Below are 12115 nucleotides of genomic sequence, written 5' to 3'. Positions count from 1 at the left end.
CTTTTAGAACTCATGAGGGCCACTATGAGTTTCTAGTGATGCCCTTTGGCCTCACCAATGCCCCAGCCACGTTCCAGGCACTCATGAATAAGATCTTCAAATAGTATCTCAAGCGATTTGTTTTGATATTCTTCGATGACATCTTAGTGTATAGTAGAACAGAGGAAGAGCACTGAGGGCATTTGAAGAAGGTGTTAGAGGTTCTCCAGGAGCACTAGCTGAGGGCTAACTTGAAGAAGTGCTGCTTTGCACAAACCAGTGTGGAGTACTTGGGTCATGTGATATCCAAGGAAGGCGTAGCAGCAGATGAGATGAAGAGATTCCTAGGGCTTACAGGGTACTACAGAAGATTTGTGAAGGGATACAGCACTATAGCTTGGCCACTCACTGAGCAGTTGAAGAAAGATGGATTCTTATGGGGGGAGGCAGCTACGACAGCATTTGAGCAGTTGAAGAAAGCTATGACCACAGTTCCAGTCTTAGCTTTATCGGATTTTACTTAGTCTTAGTAGAGACAGATGCATCGGGATACGGGCTAGGAGCGGTGTTGATGCAGAGTCACAAGCCCATTGCATATTTCAGCCAGGTGTTGACTGCCAGAGCTCGGCTAAAATCTGTCAATGAGAGGGAGTTGATGGCAATTGTTTTGTCCATCCAAAAGTGGAGTCCCTACTTACTCGGAAGACATTTCATCGTCAGAACCGACCAACTGAGCCTGAAATATTTGCTGGAGCAGCGCATGGTGACAGAGGAGCATCAGAGGTGGCTATCCAAACTGCTCGGGTATGATTTTGAGATTCAGTACAGGCCAGGGGTAGAAAATAAGACAGCAGATGCCTTGCCCAGGTGCATGGGGGAGCTACATATAGTGGTTGTGTCAGTCCCAATGATGCTAGATTGGGAAGCCATAAAAGAGGAGAGTGCTAAAGACGAGGAATTAAACAAGATCAGAGCTGACTTAGTGAAGGAAGAGGGAGGCCATCCAGGGTACTCGTTGTAGGGGGAGAGATTGTTGTATCAGGGGAGGTTTGTGTTGCCCAGAACGTCAGTACACATCCCAAAATTGCTCCAGGAGTTCCATGGAACTGCAGTGGGAGGTCATTCAGGAGTGCTAAAGACCTATAGGAGACTAGCGGCAGAGCTGTATTGGAAAGGTATGCACAGAGATGTGGAAGAGATGGTATCCAGGTGAGAGATTTGCCAAAGAAATAAGTATCTAGCTATGTCACTACGGGGGTTACTGCAGTCATTGGCATTACCAGGGCGAGTCTGGGAGGAGATGTCTATGGACTTCATTGATGGGCTACCCCGCTCTGAGGGGTTCACTGTGATTTTGGTGGTAGTGGATAGATTGAGAAAATATGCTCACTTTATTCCTCTACGTCATCCATACACTGCGGTGACAGAAGCGTCAGTCTTCATCAGGGAGATAGTCAGACTACACAGAGTGCCAGAGGCGATAGTATCAGACAGAGATAAAGTGTTCCTCAGCCATTTCTGGAAAGAATTGTTCAGACTGCAGGGGACGGTGCTGAAGAGGAGTACGACTTACCACCCACAGACGGATGGCCAAACAGAAGTAGTCAATAGGATCTTGAAAACTTATCTGAGATGCTTCGCATCAGAAATACCCAAGCTATGGGCTAAATGGCTATCATGGGCCGAGTACTGGTACAACACCTCTTTTCATTCAGCCTCTCAGATGACCCCATTTAAGGTGTTGTACGGAAGGGATCCGCCCCACTTAATGCATTTGGGAGTAGCAGCACACCCATGTCTTCAGTAGAGGAGTACTTGGAGGAGAGGGATAAGACACTGGAAGAGTTATAAAGACATCTGTTGAGGGCTCAACAGATTATGAAGAAACAAGCTGAAGGGCATCGGAAGGATATTCAGTTTGAGGTGGGCGAGAGGTATTTTTGAAACTCCGCCCATATCGACAGAAAACGGGTCGCCAACTGGAGAAATGAGAAGCTTGCTCCACGATACTTTGGGCCTTGTGAAGTGTTGGCGAAAATTGGAGCCGTGGCATATCGTTTGCAGCTACCAACTACGGCGACGATCCATCCCGTTTTTCATGTATCCCAGCTGAGGAGAGCCATTGGGGATTATGCTACCAGTACGAAGTTACCAGGGACATTAACTGAAGAGATGGAGATGATACTAGAACCTTTGGAGCTCATGGATGTTCGTCAGAAAACAGATGGAGCCACAGAAGTCCTGATCAAATGGAAGAACCTCTCTGACTACGAGGCCACGTGGGAGCCATACGAGCCGGATGAAGCGACAGTTTCCTGACTTCCACCTTGAGGACAATGTGGTTCTTTGGGAGGGCGGTAAAGTTAGACCGGTCCTCTTTGGACCGGTCCAGCCGCCCAATCCATTGGGCCGGCTCAGTTCGTCTACAGGCAACGGGAACGGGCGGAAACAGAGGGGAAGCCGGCGGAAGATTGAGGAGAATTTTAAGTGGGGTCCACTTGTCTTTGAATTGGTATCTTAGAGCCAAAAGGTGTGGGAGCAAGGGCAATTAGGTCCTTTTATGTTATTTTTGAATGGTATGCATTAAGTAGGGAGAAAAGGAGAGATTAGGGAGGGGGATATTTTTATAAGAGTTTTCTGGTTCTTCTTTAGTGTTTAGGGCTCTAGATCGAATTCTAGAGATTGGGAGTGTGCGATCCTCCTCACGAATAGAGGATCCTTGTATCTTTGCTATTTTCCTTGCATCTACTAGTAAAATACAAGTCTTTTCTCCAAGTTTCCTGCAGTTTTTCCCTATTTTTTCTTCAGTTTTGGGTTGTTTTCCTGCTGTGGACAGTTGTTTGTCTTGAGAGTTGTGGTAAAAGTGAATAGGAAATACTTGAAATCAAGTATTTCCTATCATGAAGTTACCCACAATCACCATTATACACACGGTGTTCCACATATCACAGTTGAGAAAAGCTATTGGGGATCATGTAGCTAGTTCAGAATTACCAGGGACATTGACAACGAATATGGAGGTAATGCTGGAACCACTGGAGCTGAAAGGGGTACGACAACGAGAGGGTTGATTCAAGGAAGTGCGGATAAAGTGGAAGAATCTATCTGACTATGATGCCACCAAAGAATCATATGAGAGAGTGAAGCATTAGTTTCCTTCTTTCCACCTTGAGGACAAGGTGGCTCTTTGGAGGGGTGGGGAGTATTGATAGACCGCTCCAACCTATTCCACCTACAGTAAAGTCGCTCCCTTTGGGGGTGGAGTCCAGCAATCAATTGAGGGAGAATTAATGGGAATGTAAAAAGGGATTATCAAATTAGAATGGTTGTTTGGGTAGTTTACTCAATTAATTGTATGCTTAAATATGTTTGAAAGCTAGGGTTAGGTTTTCATCTCTGATTTTTGCTGAAATTAGAGTTCTTTTGTTCTTGAGTGAGCTCTAGCGGCATCTAGTGTCAAGAGAGCCGGATCTTCCTCTCCAATAGAAAATTCATTGTATCTAGTTGCATTTCTTCGATTATTATCAATTAAAAAGTTCAATTCTGGTTTTTCTTCCAAGTTCTTCTCAATTTCTGTTTTGCAAAATGCTGAAATTAAATTTCAGCAAGGGTGACTCTTGTTTCCTACAAGCATTTCCTATCATATAGAATATGTTGCATACGATGCTATTTAAATTATTTCATAGATTCAGCATTATATTAATTCTGTCCTTTAAATAAATTGACACGTTACGTATAAAAAAGAAGTGTCTTGGATCTCATAAGAAATTATTGGCCTCAGCATCGTGTTAGCATGTTTCGCCTCAACAAGTACTGAGAGATCAAGCATACTATTCAAACAAATTCGGAACCATAATTCATCAAAAAGATTGCAATACCAAATCAAATTGCCAAGATTAAGTATACATCTAATTTTGAACAAAATTCCATTATCAAAGCAAAGCAACAAACATGTATACAACTTCCATTTCATTCCAATCAGAAACCACAACTATACATAAATAAATAGAAGATACCGAGAAAACATAAAAAAGCGGTATTTTTTAGGACGCAAAACCCAATCCTATTATCATACTGTGAACAATAAATGAAACCTGTTCTTCTGTTCCCTCTCTGCCTGCTTATGAGCAAGTTCGGTTGCTGTGAATCCAAAGGTATCAAACTTGAGAGACGTCTCCAATGCTTGCCCTCCCATATCCTACGGTACAGGCAAAGAAGGGAACTCAGAACCAAAATTCATTTACAGCAGAAAACATAAACAGAAATATGCATAACAAGCAGGTAATAAATAACATCTACAAGATGAACAGAGATATGTGTAAGACAGGAAAGCTGAAATAATTTTGGCTGCACTTCTGCATGCATGATATAATAACAACTACCTTGATGTCTTCATCATCAAGAAAGTTATAGATGCTTTGTTTATTCACTTCAGCTCTATTTTTCCTTGAAGATGTAAATGTCTGTGGACTCCACCCTGCAAGATAAGAAAACGAAGTGAGACCATAAAAACCACAAACAAATGTTTAATCTATCCATGAAATTTCTAAATGTTAATTAAACTTACCCTCTTTTGAACCAACGGTATTATAATAGCCAGCAGAAAAGCCACCCTTAAATGCTCCATGAAAACGTCTTCGGCCTTCTTCATCTGTCACCTGTATCTCATATAATTTAGAACGTGAGAAACAATGACGCTAAAGAATCAGAATGATTTTGAGAAAGAAGTCAAAACTTAACCGACAAAAAATTTAATAAATATTAGATACATTCTAGATAAAAGTTTCATATCAATATGAAAATAGCTAAATTAATTTATAACCTGCTTAAAAAACATAGACATGTAACAAGAAAATTACTAAAAAGATACATATTAGCATTTAGTTTTTACAGGATAATGCATGAATAGAAAATAATACTACAATGACGGTTAAAGATACTGGTAAGGTTGCTGAACCAAATAACACGATATATATTGTTATAATTATAGGATGAAATTGTTTTGGAAGGTAATAATAAATAAAATAATGAGATATGTTATAGATTAGTCAAAAAGCCAAAATACAGTAAGCTCCACTAATGACATATAGAAGTAAAACCTTAGACTCATATGAGATATTGTTGAGATTTGGAGAGTTATAAAGGATATCACAATGATTTGGTTAAAAATATTCTGAAAACTAAGATATGTCAAATGATCAGAGAAAAAGAATTTTAATGGCCATATTTAAAAACAAAAGATATTTTTAAGATTGCATTAATTATAGAGGACCCAAACTTATAAGTTATATCATGAAACTATGGAAGAGACTAATAAATTATAGACTAACTTCAAAGCAACAAGTTGGTTTTAGGCAAAAAAGTTGCACTATGAAAGTGATTTTTAATTAAAACAATTAGTGGTAGCGTATAAAGAGCAAAGAAAGTACATTCATATGACTTTTATTGAACTTAAGAATGCATATGATCAAGTCACTAGACTTAATTCGCTAAGCATTAAAAAAAATATATGCATCAGAGTTTGATAGGTCGATTCACCCTGAACCAGCCCAGCCAGCTCAAGGACCGGCTCAGCTTTTCTACAAGAAGCGGAAACAAGTCCGCCTCCCTTGATCTTGTCCGCCCAAAAGGGTGGGCCCCACTTGTCTACTTGGATTCAAATTGAAAATGAGGGGGCGGCTAGGGCTTGGGAGGAAAATTAGATTATGAAAGCTTTTGTATTAAAGAGCATGAGAGGATTAGGAGGGATTACGTTTTGATTGATTGGAATTAGGGTTTCTGGGTGACTTGGTCTCTAGACTCTCTTGTCTAGAGATTTGGGAGAGACAATCCTCCTCTCGAATTGAGGATCGATTGTATCTTGCTTTGAGTTTTCCTTTGCTTTGTTTCCACTATCGAATCTATCGTTTCTAGTTTGCTTTGTCCAATTAACTTGTTTTTCTCGCTGTTTTGGACCGATTATTGTTAGAGTTGCTGGTGAACTCAACTATTTCCTCTTGGATTACTTGCGAACTCAAGTATTTCCTATCAAATTGGTATCAAAGAAAGTCTTGGGAAGGTAGATGGCTGTTCTTGGCAATTTCTAGCAGTGATTTTTGGTCCCGGAAAAAGGGAAGTTGCTGTTTTTGGAGTCCCAAACTCATATTTTGTGAATCTACAAACTCCGGATTGTGATGGCGAACAAGAAGGTGGATGCTTTGGAAAAAAGGTTTGAAGGGGAGATGAATCAAATCAAAACAACGGTGGAGGAAAGAATTTCCTCCATGGAAGGACAAGTAGCCGATCTCTAGGACATGGTGAAAAAAATGTTGGAAATCCAAAACCAAACAGTGGCTTCCATGACGAAAGGGGTGGAAGGAAAAAGCACGAATTCTGAAATTTGTAGGGAGAAATATGAGGTAGAAATCATGGAAGGATAAAGAAGAAGACCCCATCTAAAGCATGTCCAGAGGGAAGAAAGGGGAAGTGGATATGGAGAATGTCAGGAGGGATACTATGGCAACCAAGGTGTTGATTTTGAAGAAAGAAGAGGGGAATTCGAAAGGGGTTTGGGCTATGGCAGGGCAAGGGAAGACCGAGAGACGTGGGGAGGGCCTAGCGCTTGCGAGAGGGAAAGCTATGAAAGAATAAGGGGGAATGGTGGCGATCAGAAGGTTAGGAAGTTGAAGATGTCCATATTTAAAGGAGAAGATGCGTATGGGTGAATTTATAAGGTGGAACGATACTTCGCCGTCAATGGGCTAACGGAGGAGGAGAAGCTGACAGTGGCAGGCTTGGGCTTGGAAGGAAAGGCTCTATCTTGGTAACAGTGGAGAAACCAAAAGCGACCTTTCAGGAACTGGAGGGAATTCAAGGACTGCATAATAGAACGTTTCCAAAATGACTGGGAAGGAGATTTCTATGAGTAGTTCTTTGCTCTGACGCAGGAAGGATAAGTAGCAGACTATCGGGAGCAATTTGAGCACCTAGACAGCAGGGTGTAGCGATTATCAGATACGGTATTGGAGGGGAATTTCATGAAGGGGTTGAAGGCGGAGATCCGAGCAGCAGAGAAGGTTCTGATGTCTCATGACTTAGGGGAAGCCATGAAGTTGGCCCAGCTGGTTGAAAATCAGAGAAATCTGGAGAGGGGAGCCAGGAGTAGCAGCACAAGGGGCACTTACAGGCAATATTTTAAAATGCAAAATCGGGAATCAAGGCGTTTTGTCTAAGCAAGGCGAGGCGTAAGCCTCAAGGCAGATCAAGGCGTAAGCCTCGAGGCAGATCAAGGCGTAAGCCTCAAAACGGTAAAATAAGCTTATGTAAAATTATAAATAATAATAATAAATGACAAAATATGATTTGTTCTAAGAGAGAGAAGCAAGAAATTATTTTTATGAGGGCTTATGTATAAAATTATACTTAATATTTGTTTGACTGAAAGAATATCGTTGATGTTTATATCTGAAAAGAAAAATCTTTTCATAATATGTAATTTACTAGAATAAATTCCCATGAATAACACAGCATGATTTGATAAACTTTAGTGGGATTTAGTAAATCCTGTAAAACCGGATTTGATAAATCCTAAAAAGATTCAATCCTAAAAATTGTTTGGTATGTCAAATGATAAATCATGTTAAGTACAAGTTACTTGGTAATTATTATTAATACTATTAATTATATATTTAATAATATATATTAATTAGGCTAATTATATTAATATTTAATTAATAATTATATTACTAATTAGTCAATTAAGTTAAATTAGATAATTAATTTATGCACTAATTATAGTATTAAGTATTTAATTAATTTGCTTAATTATTAATATTTTAAATTATATTAATTAAGTTAATCAATAATAACTCTAGGGTTTGCCTTTTCTCTTTTCGTCCTTATTGTTTGACTTTGTTGCTTCGCAGGAAGTGTAGAGATTGCACACGTCGCTTCTTTGGCTCCTTTATGGCTGTTCAACTTCGCTCCTTCGACGAATTTTCCATCCTGTCGGAACGTAAGTTACGACATTTTGATCTGAAGAAACAACGAGAGCTCGCTAGCTCGCTGGCTGTGAAGGTAACGTTCTCCCTTTTGAGGCAGCAATGATGCCTCAATGCGCCTCAAACCTTGAGGCATCCTCCTTGAACGCCTTTTAATCCATGCTTACAGGATGACGACCATGCATCTAGCACCTAAAGGTCCTCCAATAGGAGGGAGTCGAGAGGCCACCAAGAAGAAGAGAGTAGGAGGAGGGAGTGGGGTAAATTTCAAGAAACTGACAGAAAAAGAGATGCAGGAGAAAAGTGCTAAGGGGTTGTATTTCAGGTGCGATGAAAAGTATACGCCAGTGTATCGATGCAATGACCAAACTCTTCAAGTTTTCACCGTCTGTGATGACGAGGAAACTGAGGGAGGTGAGGAGGAGATAGAGGACGAGATGGAGGAGAAGCTGGATTTGGATCTGGCCGAGGTTTCCCTGAACTTAGTGGTAGGATTCACTATGAATCATACCATGAAGGTGAAGGGGGAGATAGAGGACAGGGAGGTGGTGGTGCTGATTGATAGTGAGGCTACTCACAATTTCATTTCCACTCGGGTCGTCGACCAAATGGGAGTGAGACTGGTGGATACTGGTTGTTACGGAGTGATAATGGGTACGGGGAAGGTGGAGAAAGGCCAGGGGATTTGCAGAGTGCTACTAACTATCCAAGGGATTCAGGTGAGGGAAGATTTTCTTCCACAGGAGCTTGGGAGTACAGATGTCATCCTGGGGATTAAATAGCTGCAGACTTTGGAGACACCAAAGTGAATTGGGGAGCACTCATGATGGAATTGATGGTAGATGGAAGGAAGGTGGTGATAGGGGAGATGCAAAGTTATCCAAATTCATGGTTTCTATTAAAAATATGGTGAGGGTATATAGTTGGCAGATGGAGGATATTTGGAGTTGCAAAGTTTGAAGGGAGCGAGATGGGAAGAGGGAGGGGACATACCCCCTCTCCATACCGCCGCTGATTCAGCAATTCCAATTGGTGTTTCAATCACCTCAGTGATTGTCGCCGCAGAGGGAGCAAAAGCACGGCATCATTTTGAGGAAGGGTGTGTCACCCATTAGCGTACGGCCTTATCTCTACCCTTAGTGTCAGAAAGATGAAATTGAAAAATTGATTAGAGAGATGTTGGAGGCAAGAATCATCAAACCCAGCGGCAATCCCTTCTCTTGTTCGGTTTTATTGATGAAGAAGAAAGATGACAGCTGATGATTTTGTGTGGACTACAGAGCGCTCAACAAGAAAACTGTACCTGACAAATTTCCTACACCAGTTATTGATGAGTTGTTAGATGAATTGAGTGGAGCAATGATCTTCAGCAATATAGACTTGAAATCAGGATACCATCAGATCCGAATGAAGAATGAGAATGTACCCAAGATGACCTTTAGAACTCATGAGGGACACTATGAGTTCCTGGTAATGCCCTTTGGCCTCACCAATGCTCCAGCCACATTTCAGGCACTTATGAATAAGGTTTTCAAACCTTATCTCAGACGATTTGTATTGGTATTCTTTGATAACATCCTAGTCTACAGCAGGATAGAAGAGGAGCACTGGGAGCATTTAAAAAAGGTGTTAGAGGTGTTGCAGGAGCACCAGCTGAGGGCCAACTTGAAGAAGTGTTGTTTCGCACAAGTCAATGTAGAGTACTTTGGTGATGTTTATCAAAAGAAGGGGTGGCAGCAGATCAGTCTAAATTTTAGGTAATGCTAAAGTGGCCAGTGCCTAAAAATTTGAAGGAGCTGAGGAGATTTCTAGGACTAACAGGTTACTACATAAGGTTTATAAAGGATACAGCACTATAGCATGGTCACTCACTGAGCAGTTGAAGAATGACAGTCTTCTATGGGGGGAGGTGCCCACATCAGCATTTAAGAGCTTGAAGAAGGATATAACTACAGTATCGGTCCTAGCTTTGCCAGATTTCACTCAGATCTTCATAGTGGAGACAGATGCGCCCGGATACGAGCTGGGTATAATGCTCATGCAAAGTCATAGGCCCATTGCCTATTTCAGTCAGGTGTTGACTGCTAGAGCCAGACTGAAGTCAATATATGAAAGAGAGTTAATGGCCATCATTTTGGCCATCCATAAGTGGAGGCCCTACCTACATGAGAGGCATTTCATTGTCAGGACAGATCAGCGGAGCTTGAAATAACTGCTGGAATAGCGGATGGTGATAGAGGAGCATCAGAGGTGGCTGTCAAAGTTGTTGGGGTACGATTTTGAGATTCAGTATAGGCCAGAAGTTGAGAAACAGGCGGTAGATGCTTTGTCCAGATGTATGGGAGAGCTGCAGACAGTGGCACTATTTGTTTCTTTAATGCTTAATTCAGAGGTCATCAGAGAATAAAGTGCTAGGGATGAGAGTTTGGGGAAGATCGGGGCAGATTTACTAAAGGAAGAGGGTAGCCACCCAGGGTACTCATTAGAGGGTGACAGACTACTATATCAAGGGAGGTTTGTGATGCCCTGGACCTCGATCCACATCCCAAACTTACTCCAGGAGTTTCATAGAAGCGCTGTTGGGGGCCATTCAGGCGTGCAAAAGACATATGAAGGCTAGCTACGGAGCTGTACTGGAAGGGGATACATAAAGATGTAGAGGAGATGGTAGTCAGATGTGGATTCTATCAAAGGAACAAATACCTGGCTATATCACTAGGAGGACTACTATAGTCGTTGGCTCTACCGAAACAAGTATGGGAGGAGATATCCATAGACTTCATAGATGGGTTGCCCTGTTCATAAGGTTTCACGGTGTTCTAGTGGTGGTGGATAGAATGAGCAAGTATGCACATTTCATTCCCCTCCGACACCCCTACACAGCAGTGACACTGGCTTCAGCTTTCATCAGAGAGGTTAAAATAGATAATTAATTCATGCACTAATTATATTATTAATTATTTAATTAATTTGTTTAATTATTAATATTTTAAATTATATTAACTAAGTTAATCAATAATAACTTAGCTGCGTCTACGGTTTGCCTTTCATCTTCTCTTTTCGTCCTTGCTGTTCGGCTTCGTTGCTTCACAGGAGGTGTAGAGATTGGACACGTCGCTTCTTTGGCTCCTTCGTGGCTGTTCGACTTTGCTCCTTCGACGACTTTCCCTTTCCTGTCGGATCGTAAGCTACAACATTTTGATCGGGGGAAACAACGGGAGCTCGCTGACTGTGAAGGTAACTTTCTCACTTTCGAGGAGCTGCCTCGATGCGCCTCGACGCCTCACGCGGTGAGGCGTACGCCTCCATGGAAAAAGGCGTAAGCCTCGCCCGAACGTTCGAGGCTTAAGCCTCAGTTCGCCCGACCTCCGCCTCGATTTGAGGAGCGCCTCGAGGCTTCCGCCTCGAACGCCTTTTTAATCGATGCTTTGAATAATAGACTCAAGATATATAAAATGCATACTCTTATTAATGACTTGATTGCCCAAAGTTACAATCCCTCCAATAGATCTATTACTACTAAAAATACACTCCATGTAATCGGTTTTAGATCAACTCAAACGAGAACCTTTAGGCTCTAAGGACCTTCATAATTCAAATTTTCCTTCAACTCCCTCTCTAGTCTTATCAACAAGAAAAATATCATCAACAAAAAGCATACATTAGGGTACATTCTCTGTAAAATGTCTACTAAGAACATCCAAGACTAAAACAAAAATATATGGGCTTAAAGTTGATCCTTGACCAAATCCAATAGAAATAGGAAAATACTTGGTTAAACCATGTTGCATTTGAACACAAGTAACAAGTCCTAAATACATATCCTTAATAACTTAAATATAAGCATTATTAACTCCTTTCTTTCCTATAACTCTCGAGAGCATTACTATAGATGAGGATACAATTTATAGAATTAATTTTTTTACGTTAAAATGGAGAAAGCATATTTGATAAGAGCAAGATTTTAAGTTATGATTGTTTCAATTTGGTTTCATTTAAAAGTAATCTAAGATTTGTTAATATTTCAATTTCAGCGGATTTCAATAATTTGATCAATAAATTGAGAATTTCGATTGAGGTTATTGTAAATCTAAAACATTTTGCCCAAACTCATATATTTATAATGAAACTTCATTAAAATGCATAAATGGTAGTCA

General features: G+C 40.8%; 1 protein-coding gene across 1 annotated transcript in view; it reads right to left on the bottom strand.

Moving 5' to 3' along the window:
- Nucleotides 1–12115, bottom strand: part of LOC110107662 (G patch domain-containing protein TGH) — a 61946-nt gene that overhangs the window by 39550 nt on the left and 10281 nt on the right. The window contains exons 2-4 of the mRNA XM_020837978.2: nt 4547–4637; nt 4362–4456; nt 4074–4177 (exon numbers count right to left, since the gene is read on the bottom strand). Of these exons, the coding sequence (XP_020693637.1) occupies nt 4074–4177; nt 4362–4456; nt 4547–4637 (290 nt within the window). The remainder of the gene's footprint in view (nt 1–4073; nt 4178–4361; nt 4457–4546; nt 4638–12115) is intronic.

The sequence above is a fragment of the Dendrobium catenatum genome, unplaced genomic scaffold (assembly GCF_001605985.2).
Source record: "Dendrobium catenatum unplaced genomic scaffold, ASM160598v2 fragScaff_scaffold_716, whole genome shotgun sequence".
Lineage (NCBI taxonomy): Eukaryota > Viridiplantae > Streptophyta > Magnoliopsida > Asparagales > Orchidaceae > Dendrobium > Dendrobium catenatum.
The sequence above is the reverse complement of the archived record's forward strand: the minus strand, read 5'-3'. Positions and strand labels throughout refer to the sequence as shown.